At 40.2% G+C, this 27,092-nt stretch overlaps 2 protein-coding genes across 6 annotated transcripts in view; one reads left to right on the forward strand and one right to left on the reverse strand.

Annotated features, from left to right (window-relative positions):
* tfdp1a (transcription factor Dp-1, a) overlaps positions 1-12,996 on the forward strand; it is a 48,057-nt gene extending 35,061 nt beyond the window's left edge. For 4 of the 5 annotated variants that reach the window (XM_067997236.1, XM_067997237.1, XM_067997234.1 and 1 more), the window contains 2 exons: positions 9,671-9,755; positions 10,707-12,996. In XM_067997236.1, coding sequence (XP_067853337.1) covers positions 9,671-9,755; positions 10,707-10,893 — 272 coding nt within the window. In that variant the 3' untranslated portion in view covers positions 10,894-12,996. Of the gene's footprint in view, positions 1-9,670; positions 9,756-9,933; positions 9,996-10,706 lie in introns of all 5 variants that reach the window. The other variant, XM_067997238.1, reaches the window with a different exon arrangement.
* Positions 12,997-22,369: 9,373 nt separating this feature from the next.
* The window catches only part of atp1b4 (ATPase Na+/K+ transporting subunit beta 4), a 61,213-nt gene continuing 56,490 nt past the window's right edge, over positions 22,370-27,092 (reverse strand). The window contains exon 9 of the mRNA XM_067997239.1: positions 22,370-26,430. Coding sequence (XP_067853340.1) covers positions 26,269-26,430 — 162 coding nt within the window. The 3' untranslated portion in view covers positions 22,370-26,268. The remainder of the gene's footprint in view (positions 26,431-27,092) is intronic.

The raw sequence follows: 27,092 nt of genomic DNA on the forward strand, positions 1-27,092 counted from the left end.
TCTCCCCATACCCCTTGATGCCTTATATGTCTAGGTATCTATCAATCTCCTAGATAAGACAAACCATCCTGCATGTGCAGTTGCTCAGAAGTTGCATTTGTCACTTTTAATGTCTGCCTCCAAGTCTGGACCAATGTAGGTGGAGGGGAAATCACTGCTGGCTAGCAATGGCCCGTGCCAGCAAAGATCTCAGTCTACTTGCAGAGGATCAGAATGACACTGATACCACCAAAAGTGGCTTCCTATTCTTGCTGTGCTTTGGTCCAGTCAGGGGGAAAAGCCTGGCCTTGCAATCACCGAGTAGAACTGAAGAGTTGGAACCTGCTTATTTATTTTCTCCTTCCCCTCTCTGTTTCAGAAGCCCTGAGAAGCTAAAGTGTACCAATTGCTCAGGTGGTTAACTTTGTACACATTAAAAATCACAACATAAGCCTTTCCTGTATAGTTCAGTACTCAATTTTTGGGTTGTCTGTGTATATACACAAGTCTGGTCATATGTGAGAGACAGACATCCAGGCACTTGAACAGAGAAGGGTAACTAAATTGATAACTGTGATTAGGCACCTGAGTTATGAACAAGCTTGGGAATGTTTATACTGGAGAGAAGTCTCAAGATCCAAGATGGCGTAGACAAGATAATTGTCATTATGCTGAACAGTCACAGATTCTGCAACGGATGGTCATAGACATAACTTAGATAGAAGACAGATTAGATTTAATTACCTTCAGGTGGAATGAATTGTTGAAGAAAGTAGTATCAGTCAATTGAAGAGCAAGTTAGAGAGCGAACCTGGAGAAAAATTTGATAGAAATCTATGACCAGTATTGAGGGATATAATATTTTCTAGACACTGGGATGGCCAAATGGACATCAATGTTTTTTTCTACTCTTGTACATTCCTATGTTGTCCATCCTCCAAGCTTGTAAAAATCTTGGAGCTGTTCACTTGAAATTGAGAAGTAGATAGTACCTCTTTTTGGTGTCCCCTGAAGCAAAGTATTGTCAGTTGAGGACAGAGATGCAAACTCTTTTCAGTTATCTACTGTTGTTTCATAATAAAACTGCTCCATTATAGACAGGAACCTTCTTGATGCTCTTTCTGTTAAGGTATAGAAAGCACAATCCTATACTCTACCATTTTGACCACTGAATAGTCACGCAGCTTATGTCATGGTTTGAGCTCCAGCTTAATGACTGTCCAAACAAAAATAATTTGAACGCTATACTTGGGTTTTTTCACTGGACTTTCAAAAGGTGTTTGATAAAGTTCTGCTTAATGGGCTTCAATCTTGATGACAAGCCTATGGAATAAAAGGGACAGGAGCAGCATGGATACAAAATTGGCTAAGTAACAGGAAGCAGAGAGTAGTGGTGAATGGTTGTTTTTCGGACTGGAGGAAGATGTACTGTGGTGTTCCCCAGGGGTCGGTATTAGGACCACTGCTTTTCTTTTTTTTATATATAATATAGGTGTACAGGGCACAATGTCAAAATTTACAGATGAGACAAAACTTGGAAGTGTAGTGAATAGTGAGGAGGATAGTGATCGACTTCAAGAGGATATAGACAGGCTGATGGCATAGGCGGAAAAAAGCAGAGTGATACATTTCCGTAGGAAGTATGAGGAGAGGCAATATAAACTAAAGGCACAATTCTAAAGGGTCCAGGAACACACAGATCTGGGGGTATATGTACACAAATCTTTGAAGGTGGCAGGACAGTTTGAGAAAGCGGTTAAAAAAGCATACGGTATCCTGGGCTTTATAAATAGAGGCATAGAGCACAAAAGCAACAAACTCACAACGAACCTTTATAAAACACTGGTTCGGCCACAACTGGAGCATTGTCCAGTTCTGGGCACCAAACATTCGGAAAGATGTGAAGGCCTTAGAGGGTGCAGAAGAGATTTATTAGAATGATTCCAGGGATGAGGGACTTCAGTTACATGGATAGACTGGAGAAGCTGGGGGTTTTTTTATTCGTTCATGTGATGTGGGCATCGTTGGCAAGGCCAGCATTTATTGCACATTCCTAATTGCCCTTGAAAAGGTGGTGGTGAGCTGCCTTCTTGAACCGCTGCAGTCTGTATGGTGAAGGTTCTCCCACAGTGCTGTTAGGGAGTTCCAGGATTTTGACATAGCGATGATGAAGGAACGGCGATATATTTCCAAATTGGGGTGGTGTGAGACTGGGAGGGGAACGTGCAGGTGGTGTTCCCATGTGCCTGCTGCTCTTGTCCTTCTAGGTGGTAGAGGTCGCGGGTTTGGGAGGTGCTGTCGAAGAAGCCTTGGCGAGTTGCTGCAGTGCATCCTGTGGACGGTACACACTGCAGCCACAGTGCGCCGGTGGTGATAGGAGTGAATGTTTAGGGTGGTGGATGGGATGCCAATCAAGCGGGCTGCTTTGTCCTGGATGGTGTCGAGCTTCTTGAGTGTTGTTGGAGCTGCACTCATCCAGGCAAGTGGAGAGTACTCCATCGCACTCCTGACTTGTGCCTTGCAGATGGTGGAAAGGCTTTGGGGAGTCAGGAGGTGAGTCACTCGCCGCAGTATACCCAGCCTCTGACCTGCTTTTGTAGCCAAAGTATTTATATGGTTGGTCCAGTTAAGTTTCTGGTCAATGGTGACCCCCAGGATGTTGATAGTGGGGGATTCGGTGATGGTAATACTGTTGATTGTCAAGGGGAGGTGGTTAGACTATCTTGTTGGAGATAGTCATTGCCTGGCACTTATCTGGTGCGAGTGTTACTTGCCACTTATCAGCCCAAGCCTGGATGATGTCCGGGTCTTGCTGCATGTGGGCACGGACTGCTTCATTATCTGAGGAGTTGCGAATAGAACTGAACACTGCAATCATCAGCGAACATCCCCATTTCTGACTTTATGATGGAGGGAAGGTCATTGAAGCAGCTGAAGATGATTGGGCCAAGGAGACTGCCCTGAGGAGCTTCTGCAGCAATGTCCTGGGGCTGAGATGATTGGCCTCCAACAACCACTACCATCTTCCTTTGTGCTAGGTATGACTCCAGCCACTGGAGAGTTTCCCCCTGATTGCCATTGACTTCAATTTTACTAGGGCTCCTTTGTGCCACACTCAGTCAAATGCTGCCTTGATGTCAAGGGCAGTCACTCTCACCTCACCTCTGGAATTCAGCTTTTTTTGTCCATGTTTGGACCAAGGCTGTAATGAGGTCTGGAGCCGAGTGGTCCTGGCGGAACCCAAACTGAGCATCGGTGAGCAGGTTATTGGTGAGTAAGTGCCGCTTGATAGCACTGTTGATGACACCTTCCATCACTTTGCTGCTGATTGAGAGTAGACTGATGGCGGTAATTGGCCGGATTAGATTTGTCCTGCTTTTTTTGGACAGGACATACCTGGGCAATTTTCCACATTGTCGGGTAGATGCCAGTGTTGTAGCTGTACTGGAACAGCTTGGCTAGAGGCGCGACTTGTTCTGGAGCACAAGTCTTTCAGCACTGTTGTCTGGGCCCATAGCCTTTGCTGTATCCAGTACACTCAGCCGTTTAATATCACGTGGAGTGAATCGAATTGGCTAAAGACTGGCTTCTGTGATGGTGGGGATATCTGGAGGAGGCAGAGATGGATCATCCACTCGGCACTTCTGGCTGAAGATGGTTGCAAACGCTTCAGCCTTGTCTTTTGCACTCGCGTGCTGGACTCCGCCATCATTGAGGATGGGGATGGTTACAGAGCCTCCTCCCGTTAGTTGTTTAATTGTCCACCACCATTCACGACTGGATGTGGCAGGACTGCAGAGCTTTGATTTGATCCGTTGGTTGTGGAATCTCTTAGCTCTGTCTGTAGCATGTTGCTTCTGCTGTTTAGCATGCATGTAGTCCTGAGTTGTAGCTTCACCAGGTTGGCACCTCATTTTTAGGTACGCCTGGTGCTGCTCCTGGTGTGCTCTTCTACACTGCTCATTGAACCAGTGTTGATCCCCTGGCTTGTTGGTAATGGTAGAGTGAGCATTATGCCGGGCCATGAGGTTACAGATTGTGCTGGAATACAATTCTGCTGCTGATGGCCCACAGCGCCTCATGGATACCCAGCTTTGAGCTGCTAGATCTGTTCTGAATCTATCCCATTTAGCATGATGAACAGAGAAGGTTGCGAGGAGATTTGATAGAGGTATTCAAAATCATGAAGGGTCTAGACAGAATAGATAGAGAAACTGTTCCCATTGGCGGAAGGGTCAAGAACCAGAGGACATAGATTTTAAGGTGATTGGCAAAAGAACCAAAAGTGACATGAGGAAAAACTTTTTTACACAGCGAATGGCTAGAATCTGGAATGAAGGTCAGAGGTGGTGGTGGAGGCAGGTTCAATCATGGCCTTCAAAAGGGAACTGGATAAGTAGTTGAAAGGAAAAAAATTGCAGGGCTACGGGGATAGGGTGGGCGAGTGGGATTAGCTGGATTGCTCTTGCATAGAGCCGGCATGGTCTCGATGGGCTGAATGGCTTCCTTCCTTGCTGTAGCCTTTATGATGGAGGAGGGAGGGGTGAGGTCCAGGAGGGATTTGAAGGTGAGGACAAGAATCTTAATCAGTTCTCCAGGCATGAGAAGCCAATGGAGCTTGACCAGTATTGGGATAATGCGATCCAAGCATTTTCCATGACTTCCACCTTTTTGGATGGTGGAAAGAGGCTGTTCAACCAGGAGAACTTTGAAGCTCAGCCTTGAAGCAATAGAAGCATGAATTAGGGTTTTTAGCAGTAGAGAGAGAGCTGAGGCAAAGGTGGATGATATTTTGGAGGTGAAGAAAAGTTGTTTTGTTAGATCAGATGTGGGGAAGGAGTCAGTTTATAGTGCACATCAAGGCTTTGGACTTGTGGATAAAGCCTGAGGCGTCAGCCAGGAAAGTTGTTCTAATCGATGCTGAAGGTGCTTGGTGTTTGCGGGTGTCTGATGAGGATGGTATCAGTTTTCTGACCTTTAGCTGGGGGAAGTTTAAGCATATCCCAGTCTTAATGTTGGATGAGAATTTAGAGGAAGTGGCAACAGTCCTGGGATCGATGGAGGCAATGAGTAGAGCAGAGTGTCTTACCCATGAAAGCTGATTGTAGACTTTTGGATGACGTCTTTGAGGGATGGCATGTAAATGATAGAGGAAGGAGGCAAAGAATGGAACTAGGGCTATATCAGAAGTGACTGTGGGTACAGAATGAGAAGTGTTCAATTTAAATTTTTCATGGAAACCTGGTGGTGACTCTTTCTTTCATCATGAAACCCCACCCAATGATGGCTCCCACATTCTGCATTGTAGGGAAGTGTCTTGATTGTGCTCTGCCTCCCTGCAGCAGAGCAACTAAAATCAGGAACTCAGTGGTGTGGGTGTAAACCCACATACTGCCACTCTGTGGCGCTGCACATTGGTTCTCAATGCATTGTGCCATTGCAATGAGTGGTAGATCTAAACCCTGAAGTAGGTAAGCTATTTGAGACAGTAAACAGCTCCTTATCTCACCCGGGTCATTGGATGAGGTTCTGACCGAGGCTCTATGCTTCTATTCACTGAAGTGTGGAAATGAAGTCAGGCACCAATTATAACAACATGCAGAGTCTTCAGAGCGTGTTTGCCCAGGTCCTGATTGGAGAATGATGCATTGCGCAGATGGGAAATGGCAGAGCAGTGTTCAGAAATGCAGCATTCTAACTTTTTATTTGAAAAATACTTCGACAATAATTGCACTGTATATATATCCTGTCCAGCAGTGTAATGTTAACTATCTCTACTTGTGAGGCTAACCCCACACAAAGGACCTTAATTGAGCTTATGTTATATCTGCTGGCCATGAATCCCCAATTCCCCATTCAGAGCTGTCTATAGTGAAAAGGATGACTGAAATGAATAAGCTTTGAGCAATGTGGCTTGCATTGCGTTTTTGTGAAACAATGGCAATCAATCTGGCTGGCTTTGTCGAGGCCGAGGAACGCGGGGAACCTGCCGAATTTAATGGCAGGACTTCATTTGAATTATATTTTTACCTCCCGATTCCTGGCTGGCAGCCAGCCAGATTTTTGACATCGGGGTGGGGAGGGGCGTGTCGGATCACGGCAATTTACCTTGGGGTGGGGGGGGCACTCCTCCTCCTCCGTCTCCTCCTCCTCCTCCTAGCACACAGGCAATACTGGAAAAGCACTAACCTGCTGGGTCCAGCTGTTCTCTCCTCCCTTCAGCTGCTGGGTTTCCCAAGTCCGTTAAATGTAAAAGCCTGTTAAAATCTGAGGCATGCAGCCTTATTAACATATATTAAATATGTAAATATGGCCGCACCCAAACTGGACTCTGTTAAATCGGAGGTGTGCGCGTTGGAGGCAGGTTGAGTTTCGGATATGAAATTTTAACCTACTCCCTGCCATTGTCCCACCTGCTGTGGGAAGTTAACTTTTGCCCCAGTGAGTTGTACTTACAATGAATAATATCTATAACAGGAGAAATAGTCGAAACACATCATGAATAGATCTAGTAAAACATCAGTTTGATGTAAATCAGGCTCAGTTTTCTTTTTCATTGTCAAGAATGTGTGAGCCAGGTATCAGATGATTGATCAGCTCAATCAATCTTGTACATAAAAAGCTGGTGATATAGGCAGGGTATGTGGCTTCTGACATGAAATCTCCATTTAAATGTCAGCTTGGCTCAGCGGTAGCTCTCTTGCCTTCAAGTCAGAAAGCAGTGGGTTTGTGCGCCACTCCAGGATTTGGAGCACATAATCTAACATTTTAGTGCCGTTATATTATCTAAGTGATGTCTTCTAGATGAGATGCAGATCAAAACTCCTGTTTGTGTGAAAGTAAAAGATCACATGGCACTTACTCAAAGAGCTGGGAATTCTCCTAGTGTCCTGGTCAACATTCATCGCTCAACCAAAACCCCAAACATTCATCTCTTGCTGTGTACAAATTGGCTGTGGCATTTGCCTACAAACAGCAGTGACTATACTTCAAAAGTAATTGGCTTTGAAGCACTTTGGGACATGAAGGGTGCTATATAAATGTAACTTGATGTATTCTGGCATTGTGAATTTTTTTAATGCAATCTAAATGGAAAAATACATCTCTTATTTTGCGTGTATCTGTTTTAGTTAACACAGGAGTATTTATTTCTCTATAGCAAATGCTTGGTATACTATTTAGTAATGGGCTCCAGTGTGTGTATGTATATTTATATCATCCTGCTGTTTAAATTTTTCACAGCTATACATACACCTATGTCTATTAGTCCTTGGTCTTTATCTCTTGAAACATTTCCCTGTACACCACAATTTTGACTTTTTTTTAAAAGTGGGGAAAAAAATCAGCCACTGGATTTTCCTCTCAAATGCTGCCTGGAATCTGGTGGGATAGCAGCATTAAACACACCAAAATTGGGACATGAGGCTACTGCCGTCTCCCCACCCGACCGTACTTTTCCTCTCCCTGCCCCTGTCAGGACTGCCATAAGCCTGTCACGTGCAAATGTCAGCCGGGCACAGCTTCCCAATAGATTTTCCTGTATGTTTGCACCACTCCCAGGACTGTCAGGTGAAGCCTGGTGGTAGCTCATGGGGGAGCAGTGGTAGGGTCCCAAACTGCAAGGATGGAGAGGGAGGCCATTTTTAGTGGTCTCTCTCTCTCTCTCTCTCTCTCTCTCCTTTCCCCCCCCCCCCCCCCAATTTGGCTCCTTGCAGTTATAAGCTTGTGTCTTGGCCAAGGCCTACAAACACTGGCAATTTTCATCTTTGGAGCTCTTCCACCCCCTTTAAGTTTTACGGCTGAGGTCCTCTGGTGCTAGTGCTGCCCAATTTCCCTCTGTTGTGTCAAAAATCCCACTAGGAGCCTGCCATGCATGCCTGATTAACCCTGACCCAGGAAAATGGGTCACGGTGCAGTGAGGAGGGGCAGGTGCAAGTCCGCCCTGCAAGAGGAAAATCCTACTTCAGGTGTGGGCAAGGAAAACGGGAGGCTTAAGATCATGGTGCCACCAGTGAGATGTTATGAATATATTCACTGTAATCCACACATGAACATGTTCTATATATTAGTGTTTATGTATGTTCTGTCTCCCTTGCTTTTTTTGTCAGTGGAAAAAATTGGATGCTAGTTGGGGAAGGCATCCAACAAGGGGGGGCAGGTGGAATCTGGACATCAGGCCATATTTTCTGTTGCTTGGGGGAGAAAATCCAGCCCGGGCCACAAGCCAGCAGGTAGAAGGAGCGTGCGGTGTAAAGTGGTTGAGAAGAGGATTGGCCAGAGGTGTAGTGGGAGTGGGCAGAAGGGAGTGCAGGGTCTTGCAACAGAGGTGGAGAAGGTGGATAACAGCAGTGGAGAGAAGCAACAGTGCCACATAACAGCAGAAAGCCTATTAGTCTAACAGGCAAATGTTAGGGTGAGACCACACCTGGAGTATTGTGTGCCGTTTTGGTCTCCTTACCTAAGAAGGGATATACTTGCCATAGAGGGAGTGCAATGAAGGTTCACCAGACTGATTCCTGGGATGGCAGGACTGTCATGAGGAGAGATTGGGTCGACTCGGCCTGTATTCACTCTAGTTTGGAAGAATGAGAGGGGATCTTATTGAAACAGAAAATTCTGACAGGGCTAGACAGACTGGATGCAGGGAGGATGTTTCCCCTGGCGGGGGAGGGGGGGTCCGAAACGAGGGGTCACAGTCTCAGGATACGGGGTAGGACATTTAGGACTGAGATGAGAAATTTCTTCACTGAGGGTGGTGAACCTGTGGAATTCTCTATCACAGAAGGCTGTGGAGGCAAAGTCATTGAATATATTTAAGAAGGAGCTAGATTTCTAGACACAAGGCATCAAGGGGGAATGGGGAGTGGGAATATGATATTGAGAGAGAGGATGAGCCATGATCATATTGAATGATAGAGCAGGCTCGAAGGGCCGAATGTCCTACTCCTGCTCCTATTTTCTATGTTGACATAGAATTTTTACATTATAAATGTTAACAAAGTTGTGACATGGCTGTAAGGTTAATGTGGACAGGAAGTGCATGGCATGCACAAAACTAGAGATGTGTTGTATATTTAAATATAAACCAATGGAAAGTTCGTTATACCAAAAATTTTATCCATACAAAATTGGACAAACCTAATTGAATTTGATTCAAAATTTCTTTTCACTTTGTTGTGAATTTCTTTATTTGAAAATTCCTGTTTTTTTAAAAAAAAAAGTTGGCCACTTGACTTTAATTTTAAGCTGTTCAGTCTTTCTAATGTTATAAACTTTAATTCCTAAGGTAGAACAATAGGAACCTCAGTTCATTAATAATGACTTTGGAACAAGTCTCTTGTGCATTGATATAGTTCCTTGAACTGTCTTACCAACATTTAATAGGATGTTGTTGCTTCATACAACTAAGTTGTCTGGTAATGGGTTTTTGAGAAGTTTAGTATGTACTGTGATGAGGCTTGTCCAAATTGAGTGCTCTTTGGTTAGCTGTAAATTTTATAGAAACCTTGCTACACTAATTCAGACCAAATTTATGCCTACTTAAAATCAATATTTCCTTATATGCTGCCCTCTGAAATTTAAAACATTCTCTGCTGCCAAATGCAGTTAATTTGGAATACCCTAACATAGTATATTTGGTCAATTTTTAAAAAAAAGTTTAACAGTGCTGATTTTCATTGGTACTGTACAGAAATGGCTAACGGAGTGCAAAATGTTAACTCAGGCCCAAGTTCAGGAGCAGCATCTGCATCTTCGTCAAGCTTCCAGTCTAGCAGGTAAGTCTGTTGATGCTTGTTTCTCTCCCCCCACCCCCCTTATATTTTCACATCAGATTTAGCATAACTGGATGGCTTACAATTTTACCTCGATATTCTGCTAACAATATTGAAGCATCTCTTGCATCTTTCAAACAAGAACTGTAGTGAAACTTTAAAAAATCTTCTCCCCATACAGTGCTCTAAAATTTGAAGTTTTGTAGCTCTGATTCTTCATTTGATATCCTCCTCGTACCATGGGTAAGTCTGACAATCTTAATGTTAAAATCCCACTGGTTGTCTGGCCCTTAACCAGATTTTTATTTGTACCATGACTTCCCCTTCTGTTTTCTCAAGTGGTACATCTTCAGTTTCTTTTCTCCAAACATTTTTGAATGAAAATGCTTCTAATAACAAGTTAAAAAGCAAAATATTGAGCGAATGTTGTAATTTGATCTACCAAGCATAATTCCAAATATGCTGTCTAGAGATGATACCTACTTGAATCTAGTGTTGACTGACCCCACTGATTAACTGAAAGTTGATACGTGATAACCATTTGTCTTGCTCTTTTACCCCTTTTTCAATCATTTCTATTTTTCCCCTCACTTCTATCTTCCCTTTCCTCTCTCCTGTTTTTCTTTCCTTTCATTCTCTCCTTCCTCACTTGCAGTGTTGCCTTTTTTTTCTTTGTTCCTCGTCATTTTCACTTTGCCTCACTTTTTTTTCCTTCTCACTGCTCTTCCCGTTACTACCCCTGCCCCCATAATCCCTTGATTTCATACTCACGGGCCTCTCCCCCACTCTTTCTCACCAGGTGAGGCATATAGTATTGCTTGTCATACTTTTGCTTATTTGAGTTTTTGTTTACTTCCCTTGTAAAGATGTCTAAGTTTGTTTCAAGTTTACAATATGATCTTGTACTATGGAATGATACATTTGACTTTTTTTAATAAATTGTTTTACTTTCAGAGCATTTGGTGCCAGTGATGCAATAGCGGCCTTACCAACTGATACCGAAGTGGCCTTAGTGACCAGTCAAGCACAAGGAAGTTTCAATGGTACACACTATTCTGATCCCAGAATGGAGACCCCTATGTCCTATATTGGTGATGATGACGATGAGGAGGAGGAGGAGGAGGATGAGGAGTATGAATGAATTAATGATCGTTCTGCATTTGTTCCTATTTTCTGTTGCTTGAAATGGCATCTCTGAAAAGAACTATCTCTGAGGCAGAGACTTTAAGAATTGTTATTTTGACTTGTGAGGGGTTTTAACTTAATTCTATTCTCTTCTAATTTAAGCATAAGAAACAGAATACAGAATTGTAGAGATACTTTTTTGAACTTGAGAACAACAGTTGAAATTTTTAAAGGAGTTTTTGCTTCTCTGTTGAGGACCTGTAATGAGATTTGTTACTGCACCAAGTGCAGCTATTAAAGCTACTGGTTGTTCAGTCATATTTTAGGGCACTATCGCAGTAACATCTCTGGCTTCACAAGGGCTGCCTGGTACTGATGTTCACATGTTGTAGTTTTGCTATTCTCAGCTGAGCTGCTGGTATAGCACCTTACAGAAACTGTGTCCCATTTCAGGGGGGAAGAAATGGAGATGGTTATCTCCCCTGCTACAAGTTCACCTCCTGTTAGATCACCAGATGGCATTGAAAGTGGTCATAGATGGGTCAGTGATTTGTTGCATCTCCTCAGCTAGGATATGCTGTTTTGAATGAACAGTCGGGGTGACTGAGTGAGGAGAAAGGGTTTAAAAAAAAACGTAGTACAGAAAAAAAAATGTTTGAAATGTTACATGTAATTTAAAAGCTTTTTGCTGCTGCCAGAAAACTTTGTAAAAAGCAATCCTGTAATTGGTTTAATAGAATTTCTGGTACTTGGTCAAATACATAGTGCACCATATAGTTCTATTTAGTATTCTCCTGGAGCAGCAATAATGTATGAAGTACTTTTTAAAGAAAGCTTGATTTCACCTTTCAAACATAAGTATAGTGGTGTATTCACTGAACAGATGCAGATCTTTTTACCCATCTTATCTTTGTAACCACCTACAAATAAACGCTGAACAAAGCCTGTTGTGGAATCAACAGTTTTTATTAAATGTACTCTTAATTGAAAAAAAACTTCCCTGATGACTCGGGGGTTTAAAAACTTTTTGTAGTGTATATACAAATGCTTTGAGTTCCATGACAAAGCTAAAACCTTAATATTTTACACTGGTATTTCTGGGCTTGCTACCTGTGTGGATTTATTTTAGGGTGAAAACTGCTTTGGTGGTACAGCAGCAGTTAATTCCCCTTAGGCACCAGCAGTTGTGGTTTTAAGGTGTCTGACTGACTTTCTGATCCTCCAATCCGATTTGAGTAATTGCACCACTGTGTTGCTAAAAACCGACCTTGTGCTACATGCTGTTTTGGTGGGGGGGGTGCGGTTGGGTGGTGGTGGGGAACATGTGAAACACTAGACAGGTGCATTTCTTATCAACAGATTACAAGCAGAATGGGAAGCACCTTTGCTCTGTACTGCTTCCTTCTGGTGGAACATTGCTGGTAAGGGACAAATGTCTGGTGTAGGGCTGGTTTAGACAGTAACAGCTCACTTCCTAAATTGATGATGGGGCAATGGACTTCCCATTGCACAATTTACATAATTGGGCTGTTTTTATCAGTAATGTAGTGGTTTGCTGGATTGCTTCCTGAAATTGAAGAGTTCATTTGTGGAAAGCTGGCATTTCCTATCTCTCCCTGGTGGAAGCATGCTCTCTGTTAATTATTTGAATATTGGACATGGAGAAGTCTACGACCTGGATCAGTTGCATTTCCTGGTTAAGGCGGGCTTTGTGAAGTCAATTGGAAAGAAAATAGGAGGGCAAAAAGGTCTGGCATTGAGCTCGAGCTTTCTTGGGTATATTTTAAAAACTAAAGCTAAGAAAATAGAATCAAGTTCTGAAGAATCCCTCAGAAGTATTGCTTTTGCCCTGTTGGCTGCAAACAAAAGTGTATTCATGTGTAGTTTTGTTATTCAAAACACTTTTTTTCTTGCCCATCAAGCTCTTGTCTCCTGAAAGTATACTGGGTACAGCAACTTTGTACTCGATGCTTTCTTTTTTCCTAGTGTTCAGTTGTCTTTTTTTTCATGTTTATTAAGTTGACTATTTGGAGCAATACAAAATGCACTTCACAATTCGCTGTTTATCTTAATTGTACAAGAAGGGTGAACCTCGTCATCCTCTAAGCAGCGCATTTTTTTTTAAAAAAATTAACAATAAAATCAGAAGATAGCTGAAGAATCAGTTGAAGTGAAACTTAAGCTTGTGTGTGTGCGCGTGCGTGTGTCTCCCAGATTTGAGTTTGAGCATTTGGATCGAATAAAGCATAGGAACTCTGGCCCCATTGTAACCTAATAAACTGAGTCTATATAGTGATTCTTAAGTAGACTTTACGAGAGATTCCTGAAGCAGCTTTTTGAGGAACTTTGTACGTTTACAGAAACATGTTCACGGAATTTTCTATAAACACTAGGTCTATTTGTACACCATCTCAAGTATAAAGAGAAGGCAATAACTGGAATAGAAATTACTTAAGACTGACAAGTCTCTAAAAACACACCTGGAGCAAAGCAATTTGCAATATAAAAAATTACAGTATTTAAAAATTTATGAAATCCCGAAGGTGTATATTTTGTTGCAATAGTGTGCTTCAGTGATACAACATCTTTCTTCCACATTACGAACAATGTAGTTACAGATAATCTTTCCCTATCCTAAAGAATTTTTTTTTGGTTGCAAAATGAGGGTTGGGGAAAGAGGTTGTAAATGTTGACAAAACCTGACCTCTCAATGCTGCAGTTTAATAGCTATAATTCAACCATATAATTCTGTCTACATTGTTACATATGAGGATGTTGTTTTTAGTTTCATGACTATCATTAAAATTTATAAGCTTGAAATAAAAATGTAATCTTATATTTGACTTTGGTTGAGAAATGCTATTTTTTTTTTTACTTGAGGTTTCAGCAATTATACTTAACTTGCCATCCACTCTTACATTTGTCATGAATTTTTAAAAATTGCCAGAATGCTTTTATACAATAATTGGTCATCTTTTGAAACGTCCAACTGTGTTGTCTTGTGTTTGATGTGATCGTCAGTGACTGTGTTGGATTTCCCCCTACCCCTCCTAAATTATTCTGTATTTTTGTTTATTTAATTTTATTGCCTGGGGGGAGGAAGAGGAGTAGTATTGGCACAAGGAGACAAATCTATTTTAATTACAATTCCGTTCATTGTTTTTCTTTTTGTTCGGTTCAGATAAAATTAGTTTTGGATGTCCTAATTAGTGTTGAATTCATCATTCCTTCATCTGATGCAAACAATTAGTTGCCATGCAAACTGGGGAAATTATAGGAGTTTTTTTTTAAAAAGTTCACACGATACTTTTGTGAACCAGATAATTTCCCTCCAGCCCTGCACTTTATACAAAGCCTCATTTTTGCACTGTGTTGCTTCAGCTTGCTTTCAATTCTACGAGTGCTTAATGCAGGGAAAGTTCTTAAATTCAATCACTGTTTTAAACTTTGGGAAATATATTTAATAGTTTTCATTGCAGTTTGAATCTCTCCACTGATTCCAATATACTTTGCAAGGTGGTGGCGCTCCTATCAAAGCTTTATTCCAGTGTCCAATTTATCAGCTGATGTCAAAAGCCAGATTAAAATTCAGCACACTGTGTCTGAGCAGTCGTCTTACAATCTTTTTACACCCCCCGCCCCCAGGTTCCCATGTGAAGGCACCTTTTTTGAAGAGGAGGGTGGGCGTGAGTGTTAGTATCAAGTGTCTTTCACAGTAAAGGAGCCTTTTTATTGATACTGTTTCTAAGGAAGCATTGGCTGGCACCACTGTGTAGGCCCAGTTGGATCCCCAGGCACTAGTCAGACAGCATGAAAAACCTTGGGTCTGACCTGATCTTGCTCCAGATGCAGTTTGTCAAAAATGTTACCCTGTTTGTCTCCTGGCAGAGTATGAATGCTGATTGTTGAACACCCTCCATCCTTGAGATTTGCTGTGATATTGAGGAGATATATCATCCTAAAATCTTAACTAGGGGAAACTTTGTGCTACAGCAGTAACGAGGAGCTTGCAACCCACATTGTTTTTGTTTTAGGTGATTTAGGGACAGAGTGACTTCTAGTTTGTGCAACTTTACACTGATGAAAGGACCAATGTTTCCACGCTTTGGAGACACTTAAAAGCAACACCAGTAATGCCTAATACTTGACATCTCTATCGGAAATGCACAAAATCCCCATCAGACTCTAAGTGATTGAAATTCTGAAGTGTTTGTGAGATCATTGGTTGTAATTCAAAATTACAATAATTAACTGATTTTTTGCTGTAAATCTATTCTTAAAAATGGGCAAAAAGCAAGCTCCAGCTTGCACCAGGGAACTAATATTATTCCCCACATAACTGGACATTTAGTCAGAAGTGTAAAGTTTCAGTGAGCATATAATCTTGTTAAAGCTACATGATCCTATAGTTGTTGCAAAATAACTACCCACCCCTCCCCAACAAAGTGAAGTTGGACCTAAAAAAAAAGCCAATGAAAATATTGGAAGTCAACAACTTTGCCCGCTGATCTCCCAGGATCATGGCATAAACAAAAAGAATATAGGGCAATCTATCAAAATTAAGAATGTTGAAGTTTATGGCAAGAACATTAATTAGAGCATATCTTTATCATTTAAAAAGTACTTGGGGGAGAGTTTCAATGTTGGCTAGTTGTGTAGTGGCAGACAAAGGGATGACAAGGATTTAATTGGGTGTTTGAGTGGAAACTGGAGATTCCAGCATTAGTTGATGCCTTAGAGCTGGTACCTGATCAGAACTGGTTGGGCTCTAGTTCCCATTACCTACAGGAGCAGTCGCCATTTGGTAATTTATTGATGATGGCCACGGATTGCAACCATTTTCGATGGCATTGTCAGACAAATAGACGACAGTGAGAATTTTTTTTAAATTCTCTCCCTATTGAAATCAACAAATCGTTTGGAGAGGACAAACTGCCCCAGTGTCAACTGCCACCAGGAAATGCATTTATCCAGTGATTCCCTGGTCACTACTTGGCCTGATGCTCTATAGCTGTGGAGGTCATATAGTTGGGTGCCAGAGTAAATTTGATCCTCGCAGCCAAGTTTGCAATGTACACAAGTATGCCACTGTTAGTGTGAAATAAACCGTATTACTTTACTCACTGAGTTAACTTCTGTTTGCAGTCTGGCAGAATCCTCAGTCTCTCATTTGTCACCCTCTTAATACCAGCATAAGAAAGAAAGCATTTATGTAGCACCTTTCATGGCCTCAATGTCCAAAAGCCCTTTACAGCCAATGAAATACTTTTGAAATGTAGTCACTGTTGTACTGTATGAAACATGGCAGCCAATTTGCACACAGCAAGGTCCCACAAACAGCAGTGCGATAAAGACCAGATAATCTGTTTTTAGTGATGTTGGTTGAGGGATAAATATTGGCCAGGACTCTGGGGAGAACTCCCCTGCTCTTCAGAATAATGCCATAGGATCTGAGGGCAGACAGGACTTCTTAAGAACATGAGAAATAGAAGCAGAAGTAGGCCATCCGGCTCCTTGAGCTTGCTCTGCCATTTAATAAGATCATGGCTGATTTTCAACCTCAACTCCACTTTCCCACCCGATCCCCATATCCCTTGATTCCCTTAGAGTCGAAAAATCCATCGCTCTCAGTCTGAGTATATTCAACAACTGATCATCCACAGCTCTGTGGGGTAGAGAATTCCAAAGATTCGCCACCCTCTGAGTGAAGAAATTCCTCCTCATCTCGGTCCTAAATTATCTACCCCTTATCCTGACGCTTTGGTTTATTGTCTCAGTCGAAAGACATGCAGTACCTCCAAGAGTGCAGCAGTCCCTCAGTATTGCACTAAAGTGTCGATAATTATTTCCATCTATAACAGGTCACGCTCTTTGGGAAAACATGAATAAAAATTTTAGCCAGACAAATGTTTTCAAAGTTAATGCCACCTTAACCTAATGAGAAATCCTTATTTTCAATTTTAAGTAAAAGAATATTATGGAGAAATTGGATTGTCTGACTTGGGTTGTACTTAGCTTAATGCACTAACTACCCTCTTGATTGGCTGATGCTTTAACACCCAATAAAGCAGTGACCCACTGGTTTCATTTAGAAGGAAAAAGGCACATCTACCGTTATAGTAGTATTTTGAGACACACTTAATGTAAGCAAATAGACACTAGGAGCTGACTATGAGGCTGCAGCTTATTCTGATAATTTTTTCAATCCACATCCTCCTACCTTGAAAATGCCTTTCCTACAGTCCAAAGGGAGATGTTCAGATACATTTGAGCATCAAGGACACATTCCAGACTTAACCATTTAGGTGTATATGTTTTATTTTTAAAGATACCATACGCTGGGTCCATAGATCATATTTAGAACCACTTTATCTACTGATACTATAAAGCAAATTTCAAATACCAATTTACACTTGATATTTATTGAACAGAAGTTATGCTGGTCTTTATCTCCTTATCAGGCTGAGCAAGAAAGATGGAAAATCTAGTAGAATATATAACATTACTTTCAGCTAAAAGATAAAATTGCCTACTCTTGATTTGAAGTCATGCATAAAAAAACATTTCCTGTGCTGTTTTATTAAAATCGCTTCAATTGGAAGAACTGGATAATTTGATAGGGAGGGGAGGTCCTTCCAATTGACAGAAGTACAGTGTAAAAGCCTTTCTTTTTTTAAAAAATGCATTTTCATACAAGCCAGTACTTTATGTCCTTGGAAGGGATCTAAAAATATTTATTGAGTTTTTCTCATTGTTGCAAAATAGATGGAGTCAAACTGCAGGTGAACACAGGAAGAAAAATTCCCAAATAACTCTGGAAGCTCCCTGAAGGGGAAGGCAATGTGCTACCCCTGTGCTACTGAAAAACCACCTTCTGTAATCTATTCCTGACCACTTATAATATACTCTGTTCATTTTTTTTTCTTTTTCCCAACGCTATTAGCTGATCTCATTAATGGACTATGTAGAAAGCAGACATTTTTCAGTGGAGAGATTAGTCTAATGCAGTGAATAAGGATGCCAGAAGTGTTGTAACCAACTACTAGCATTTATCTAGCATCTTTTTAAGTAAAAACAACCCAAGGCACTGGAAGAGGGAGCATAAAATTAGACTTCTGTATCTAATACTTTAACAAATAAAATTATATGAAAAGAAGCACTTTTGCAGTACTGGTACATACAAGTAAGTGACTACCAAGATATGGAATCGCTGTCGTGTGTTGTGCCATATTGAGATATGCTGACCAATTTTCGTCCATCGCTCAAAGAATTGACTTTTATATGTTTTGAAAATCAAAATGGTAGCAAGTGTCAACAGCACAAGTCATTCAAAGATATACTTAAGGTCCTTCCAGGAACGGTGCAGTCACTGTTCAATCTGGACTTCGAAATGAGTTCATTCTTGATGCTTGCATCAAGTTTTCCAGAAACACAATACAGGGTTCAAGCAACAAACTGGAGCAGGAATTGATGTAGGAATGATGTTATATCCTTCAATATCTTTAACAAGCCTTGTAAATCGGAGTATTTGCTGTTCTAAATGTGCATCAATACCATGCTAGATTTTATTATTGTTGACCATGGTTAATTTCTTTTTTTAAAAAAAACATTGATCCTTTAAATGGTGGGTGATTTGCAAGTCAATTAATACCCGGGTGAAGGGCTAGATCTAATGCTATGTATAGACGTAGAATAATTTGAGTTTGTTTTAGATTGGAGATAATAACAGATCATTAGGAACAAACCTGAGTATCACCTATATGAAAATAACCTAGTAAATGACAGCACTAAAGGTTTCAGATTAGGGAAAATCCTGCCTAACCAACCTCCTTGACTTTTGTTGAAAAAGTGACATCCCAAATAGATGCCATGCTTTGATGTAGGGTACTTGGATTTTCAGAAAGCCTTCAGTGAAGTTCTGCCTGAAAGACTGCTACACAAGCTTAAGGCAGTGTGTATCATAGGTAAGATTCAGAAGTGGATAAACTGAGATTAGATAAACAGATAGAGATTGAAAAAGAAATAGATACCTGTTAAGGGAGTAATGGCAGTCTAGGGGGTGGGGGGGCAGGGGTGTACTAAGTACAGTCCCCTAGGAACTGATGCTGGAACTTAAATGACCTGGATTCAGAAATAAAAACAATTTTGTCAAATTTGGGGATAAGGGAGTTAGTCAGGTCTGAAGGAGCTGCAAAAGGACCTTGACTGCATTTACCTGTACTAAATTTCATTGTTGTAGTTCTGCCCACTTGCAAATTTAAAGTGTTACACATTGGAAGAAGAAGCTGAAGGAGAACTAGAATTGATGGTGAACTTGGCCCTTCCAAGTCCAGTCATTGCAGATTAGTAATCGGCAAAGCAAACTAAAAGCTGAATTACATTGTCAAATGAGTAGATTGTATGTCTGAGGCCATCATATTGAAGCTGTATACTGCTCTGGTTAGGTAGCACTTTCAGTACTAAATTCAGTGCCAGACATTGAGGCAGAAGAGAAGCACCCAGGCCTTGGAACGACTGCAGGAAGGACCACAACCAATCTCCAGTGTCAGAGGACGTGAGTTATGAGAAAATGTTTGAAAAGCCTGAACTCTTTTACCCTTGAAAGGCGATGAATCAGAAAGGACCATAGAGGTATATAAGATACTATGTGGAATAGAAAAGGATATCCTGAGCAATATTTCAATCATAAAGAGTGACTACCTGCATTGGCCTTCCAAATAAGGAAGTGGAGGCAATGTCAGCTTGGCTCAGTTGTGGGTTCAAGCCCCACTGTAGAACTTGAACACCATAATCTAGGTTGGCATTTACGGAGGAGTTATTTTACTTCTGAGGTGTTAAACCGGGGCATCATGTGCCTGTTCAGGTGGATGTAAAAGATCCTATGATAATCCTTGAAGAGGAGGGGAGTTCTGTTGGGTTGCTAGCCAGCATTTATTCTTCAACCAACACAAAACAAGCTGGTCATTTAGTTCATCTGCTGTTCGTGGGAACTTGCTGGGTGCAAATTGGCTGTCGTTACTGCCTACAAAATAACAGCAATTCCACTTCAAAAAGTAATCCATTGGCTATGGTGCTTTGGGACTTGAGGACATGAGATTCTAGATAAATGAAGGCTTTTTTTCTTATAATGAAATACTTTGTGCAAAATGAAAAAATGTAAAGGAACAACATTCACAATAATCTTTCAAGGTCACTTTATTCATGCGGAGTATCTGTTTTTAAAGTTACATTGTTTAATCTATTTCAAATTCAAATTGCTATTCTTAACCATTATATCGAAATAGATAACTTTGAATATATACAAGCTAATGCTATCTTGGAACACACTTCAAAAAATACTCAACACTGCCACTTCCTGTCACCTGATACTATACCATCCTGAGTACTTTTCCTAAGGATATAACCTCCTCTCTGTCATGTGCGATGTTAACTTTTAATTAAAAATTTAAAGTTTTAATGTGAAATTAACTAAACATCATGAAAAAAATCAACAAACATTAATCTCAGCTTCATATGATAAAATAACTTGTGCATTTATCTACATAAATATGTCTACATGAATATTTGGACCAATTAGGTTGCAAAACCAAAAACAGTTACTTTGTGATAAACAGTGATCACCGCGTACCTACGAGAAGCCACCTCCAAGACCTGGACTAAAAACAGTACTGGGTGAGTATTCCATCTCCCCAGTGAATGCAGTGGCAGCACCTGAGGCTCAAGCACCAACCTCCCCATGACAAACATAGAAACTGGCTAATTCCGCCACCCTATTTGCTGCATGCTTTGTCACTGCAACAAGACTAGCACAGTCACTGACCAGTGCTTAGTGCAGGATCTGGAACGCGGTGACTATCTGTGAGCAATGCCACAGGAGATTAACTGATATTAAAATACTATGCTTGAAGTGTTTTTGGACTGACTACTGGTTACTGTACTGTGCAAGAATATTTCAAATGTAAGGAATCTTGCAACACCAGGTTATAGTCCAACTGTTTTATTTGAAAATCTCAAGCTTTCGGAGGCTTCGGAGAAAGCCTCCGAAAGCTTGTGATTTTCAAATAAAACAGTTGGACTATAACCTGGTGTTGTAAGATTCCTTACATTTGTCAACCCCAGTCCATCACCGCCATCTCCACATCAAGAATATTTCAGCCCAATTACATTGAAACCAGAGCCTAGAGAATATTGGTGGTAGCTGAAATTGTTTGAGACAAGTTCCAGGGTTTAAGGTTTTTAACTTTATTATATTTTTAATTGTTATAAATTTTATATTTAATTACAGTGCACACATTCACCTAGTTATAATTTCATTGATAGAACATTTATTTTCTTCACTATTACAAGTTACGAAATGGTTTAACTGATACCAATTACATATCAACATGGTGAGCTACTGACTAGTATGACATGGCTTCATGGCCAGGATTCTCCTGCACGGTGAGTCATTCTTGACTGAATTGTCAGGGGAGGCACAGAGTAGGCACTTGGTTAGCCTGAGGATGTACTTTTTTTTTATATATAAAGGACCAGACATTATAATATAAAACACAATATATTAAATGATAAAGAAAGAACTTGCATTTATGTAGTGCCTTTTGCAACATCAGGATGTCCTGGGATGCTTCACAGCCAATGAGGTGCTTTTGGAGTGTGGTCACTGTTGTGGAGTGGGAAGTGCGGCGGCCAATTTGTGCACAGCGTGGTATTATTCTGTTGCTAAAGTGTAGATGTGTATCCCTTTTAATTCTGCAAGGTGTAATTGATCTATGTCATTTCTGGGTACGGTAGCATAGTGGTTATGTTACTGGACTAGTAATCCAAAGGCCTGGACTAATAATCTGGAGGCATGAGTTCAAATCCTGCCACGTCAGCTGGGGAATTTAAATTCAGTTAATTAAAAATTAAAAAAATCTGGAATAAAATACTAGTATCAGTAATAGTGACCATGAAACTACCAGATTGTCATTAAAAACCCATCTGGTTCACTAATGGCCTTTTAGGGAAGGAAACCTGCCGTCCTTACTCGGTCTGGCCTATATGTGACTCCACAGCAATGTGGTTGATTCTTAACTGCCTTCTGAAATGGCTTAGCAAGCCACTCAGTTGCAAGGCTGCAGCTCACCACCACCTTCTCAAGGGCAATAAATGCTGGCCTTGCCAGCAATGCCCACATCCCATGAATGAATTTTTTTTTAATGAATATTGGGGTCAATTATAGGTCCTGTTGCAGATGGAGGGTTTGTGAAGGGTTTTGATAATGTAAATAAGGAGAAACTGTTTCCAATGGCAGGAGGGTCGGTAACCAGAGGGCACAGATTTAAGATAATTGGCAAAAGAACCAGAGGGGGAGATGAGAATTTTTTTTAACTCAGCACATTGTTATGATCTGGATTGCACTGCTTGAAATGGTGGTGGAAGCAGATTCAATAGTAACTTTCAAAAGGGAACTAGATAAATACTTGAAAAGGAAAAAATTACAGGGCTATGGGGAAAGAGCAGGGGAGTAGGACTAATTGGATAGCTCTTTCAAAGTGCACAGGCATAATAGGCCCAGTGGCCTCTGTCTGGGCTTTATAATTCTCTGAACTCTTGACTCTGATGTGCGAGGTTGGTTTAAGAGGCTGTAGGTGCTCTGGCTCTGGTGTTAAGCTTGTCACAGAAATTTGCTTTAGATGATGTGTGACGTATATAAATATGTCATAAATATAAGATCGTCGCCAACAAATCCAATAAGGAATTCTTTACCCAGAGAGTGGTGAGAATGTGGAACTCACTACTGCATGGAGTAGTTGAGGCGAATAGCATAGATGCATTAAGGGGAAGCTAGATAAACACATGAAGGAGAAAGGAATGGAAGGATATGCTGACGGGGTGAGATGAAGTAGAGTAGGAGGAGGCTCGTGGAGCATAAATACCGGCCGCCGAATGGCCTGTTTCTGTGCTGTAGATTCTATTTTTTTTTAAAACGGGAAAATTGGCATGAGTCACTCCAGGCTGCCCATGCACGCCTTCTATTAGTCAGCTAAAGGGTAGCATTGGAGAGGCTCGGAAATATGCCATGTGCCTAATCTCTTGGCTAGAAAGTAGTGTACGGCATGTGGAGGCCTAAAAAAGAGCAACACAAATATTTAACAAAATAAAAACTACTAGAATTTTTAAAAATAAATCTGAATATATTCTAGGTTCCCAGTGTTCTAAATAGTGCTGCACATTTTATTTCAAGTGACAGAAACAAAACATTTTTAATATTATAAAAATAATTATCAACCTTTCCCTTACAACGGCTGCAATTTTTTTTGCATTTAAAAATGGTGGCTGTCTTTCTTTTCCCCACTTATCCTCCCATATCTAAACATTTTCTATTGCACTTTATATTCGCTGGGCTATATAACATTACACATTGCTTTCAGCACCCTCTCGGACCTCTGATAAGAAAACAATGTTATTCCCCCCCCCCAATCCAAAATGCTCTTTGTTCTATGTATTTTTGTGGCTTCTAAAGATAACCTCATGGAAAGGATAAATTGTGACACATTAATAAATCTGTGCACCTTTGTTCAAGGTAGAAACAAAGTTTCATATCAGATATCCATATGTCTGAGATCTGAGGGTTAGTGTTTAAGTAATTGAGTTCAGTCCTCCATATGAGTAATTTAAGTGCTTCATTAAATATTCTATTTTAGGTTTACAATTGTTCTTAAGTATCTACATTAAGGTATTCTATATTTATGAATTGATACAGTTAGTGGACTAATTCGCAACATCCTATGTTCACACGGTAACAAAAGTCAGAGGTTAGAAAGGTAAGAGGTCTAGTTAGGTCTCGATCCAATAAATTCAAACACTAAAGACTTTGAGAAGCTGGTGCAGAAAAATACTCCTGTCTAGAAATGTATATTTTTTGCTATGTATATTTTTTGTATATTGTAAGCTTTGTATATTTTTTAAAAATGTAATAGTTTTATAATTCAGAATAAATATTCTGTGCTATCACAGCTGCTTGAAAACTATTTACCCTGGCCTTAATTTATACATTTACAAAAACTGATAGTTATACTACTACTACTACTACTATTACAACAACAACAACTGCATTTATATAACACTTTTAACATAGAAAAGTGCCACAAAGTGCTTTATAGAAGCGTAATCAGATGAAAATGGACACCAAGCTGAAGGAGGGCCTATTAGGGTGGGTCACTCTTTGGCCCAAGAAATGGGTCTTAAAGGAGGAGATGGGAGGTAGAGCAGCAGAGAGGTTTGTGGAGAGAATTCTAGAGCATTCGGCCTAGATGGCTAAAGGCCAATGGTGGGACAAAGTGACAGTGGGGATGGGGGTGGAGGGGTAGGCAGGGCAGAGTTTATAGGGAGCATGTTGAATATTGTATCTTGTGGAACCCCAGTTTACAACTGTATCACAAATGCCAAAACTAGACTGCAGCATTAAGATCACACCCTGGATATTTGTACAATTTTTATAATATAATACACTGGTTACATTTCTTATGGGACTTCTATTCTGCTTTTGGCCAGTTCTTGTGCCAGCAGGGACTATTGGTGTGAACTGCAACTACTAGAGGCTAGTTGTACTAGCAGCAGACCTGAATTTCACTGCTGGCTCCTGTGTCACACTAGCCCAGTGACAATGGAACTCTGCTCACCAATGTCCAAATGCTGATTAAAGTTTAATGCTCAGAGCCAATTGGAGTGCCAGCACACTCAATTGTTAAAAAATTTAGCTTCGATAGTTTTAGCATTTGGCTTCACATCAGCTGGTAAGAGACAAACTCCTGGAGGTGAAATCACAGATTACCCAGTTACATCATCAACCTGACTCTTAAGTTACAATACTAGCTTTATGTCAATGCTTATCTGAATCTGCTTCACTTTAGGGGAAATAATGGTAGCTTAACTGACCTATTAATAGACTAAATGTTCTTGATATGTGATATTATCTATACAATCCGATTAATGATTTTGATGCTATAATCTTTGGGGTAGAATAAATACTAGGAAAATCTATGGGCAGTATATATTATATACAGAACTACTTGATCAGTCATGATGTTGCTCTCAGGTAGTCGGGGGTTTGGACCACGTTCATGACTCAAGGGGCCGAATGGCCTACTGCTCCTATCTCTTATGGCCTTATGACGATAAGCAGTTGAGATAGAGCTGGGTTTATCTAGCCTGTCCCTTAAAGGGCATTGTTCACATGCTCCCTGCAGGGATGTAGTCTAAATAGATACATCTGAGGTCAGTCAGAGGCTAATTGCTGGGAGAAGTTTCTGTAGTTTGACAGCTGCTTGCAAATCCCTGCTCGTAGGGAGAGGCCAGGTTTTCAGGGTCAGAAAAGCCAGCAGGAAGCAACTGGCTTTTATACATTTTTCTTTAAAGATTGTTCAATTAAAGTGTAATTTCTATAGTGTGAGCATGTTCTTAAAAAGATTATATCAAGCATTGAAATAATGCAATGAACCACAAGAGTGAAGGTTGAGCAGTTTACCCATGTCCTCTCAGCCCTGTCCTTTGGAACATTTTTCCAGTGTGTGTTATGCATAATACTTACAAACACAGCACTTAACCTTTTATTCAATTTTCAGTTTTGTTTGTCAAATGGTGGTCAGAAATGGGCAGTAGGATCCTGCTTATGTATCATGATTAATTTTACTGACTGAGCAACAGGAAATTCAACATGTCTAAATTTAATAAAATCATGATATTGGGTTCAAAAAGAAAGGATCCCATGATTTAATGTTACCTTCAGTCATGTGTTGTAGGTGCCTTTCTCAGTTTTGCACAGGTTGGGACACCAGAGGAATTTAACCCGACCTGGTATTCTTACATTTGTACTCAGTCAGATAATATTTTTGGTATCGTGTCTAGTGACGGACTGAAGTCTTTTTATGCAGTTCACAGTGAAAGGTGAACCAGACACTTGTAAAATGACTCATTTCAATATAAAACTTTTATTTCCCTCAAAACAGTGAACCATTCAGAATATAGAAATTTCAGACAAAAATTTAAGACGTTGAATAATTATTGACTGTCTGAAAAATGTAATTAAAAGAAAATCGTAATCTAAGTTTTAAAAACTGTGCAGTTTAACACTTATAACCAAAAAATAAATGTAAGATTATAACAATTTGATATAACTAAAACCTTACAGAAATGTTTTATCGGTGATGCTGTATTTCCAAAACCAAAGTCAGATTTCAAATAAATCTTTTAGCTATTCAGTAAGTTAAGAGGGGAGGGATTAACCTGCTTAAATTTTTGCACCTTACCAATAGAACAGTCATGCTAATAATACAAGTCTTTCAGATACCTGGCAGAGAAACCATGTCACCAGATACTGTATCTTTCACAAGGAAACTCTCATCTCATACTATTCTTGAATATTAAGTGTGAAGAAAATCCTGCCAGAAAATCGGTCGTGAAAGATGTCATTTTTGATGCCAGGCCCATTTACTTTGCATTGAATGTTGACCCGAGTGTTCTTCTCTATATTTTCATATTGCATTGCCACCAATGGGATTGTGTAATTTACCTAGAATTATTAAAAGACAAAAAAATTAATGTTTCACCTCTTTTAAAAAGACAAGATCTGACTTTGACATATTACAATGTAGTCATCCCTCTTGCCACTAACAGTAGGATTAGTGAGAAAATCAGAAAACGAATTGAAAATATTTTTACAAAAGGTGATGAATGTAGAAAAAATTCTTATAAAAGAATGATTGTCACTTACCATGAGTCTAACCATACATGAAGTAGGTAAGTCACCTTGGACTTAATGTTGGAGCATTAGAATTGGGATTATAGGGGAAAGCATTAAAAAAACATTTTTAGAAACAATTTTGATATAAAGTTACATAATGTATAATTTCTGGGTCAGTTACATGGAACCGATCATGTGACATTGATCCGAGCACCTCCTCATTATCATGTGACTTGAGTAATTTGATTTCCATTTTAAACACTTTCACTTTTCCGATCCCAAGTTTTAAAGTACAAGCAACACATCATTCACTTTTGTTCATTTTCACCCCTATAACTGTTTGCATACAGTATGAAAAATAATTGGCCATTTTATTTAAATTTTGGCAGATTTTCAGATTGCAATAATCTCAGCATCAATGCTACATGGAGTCAAAAGTGTCACTGGACAATGAGGATGCTTTCAGTATTACTACCAGTCCACAGTGTGCA

The sequence above is a fragment of the Heptranchias perlo genome, chromosome 15 (genome assembly GCF_035084215.1).
Source record: "Heptranchias perlo isolate sHepPer1 chromosome 15, sHepPer1.hap1, whole genome shotgun sequence".
Classification (NCBI taxonomy): Eukaryota; Metazoa; Chordata; class Chondrichthyes; order Hexanchiformes; family Hexanchidae; genus Heptranchias; species Heptranchias perlo.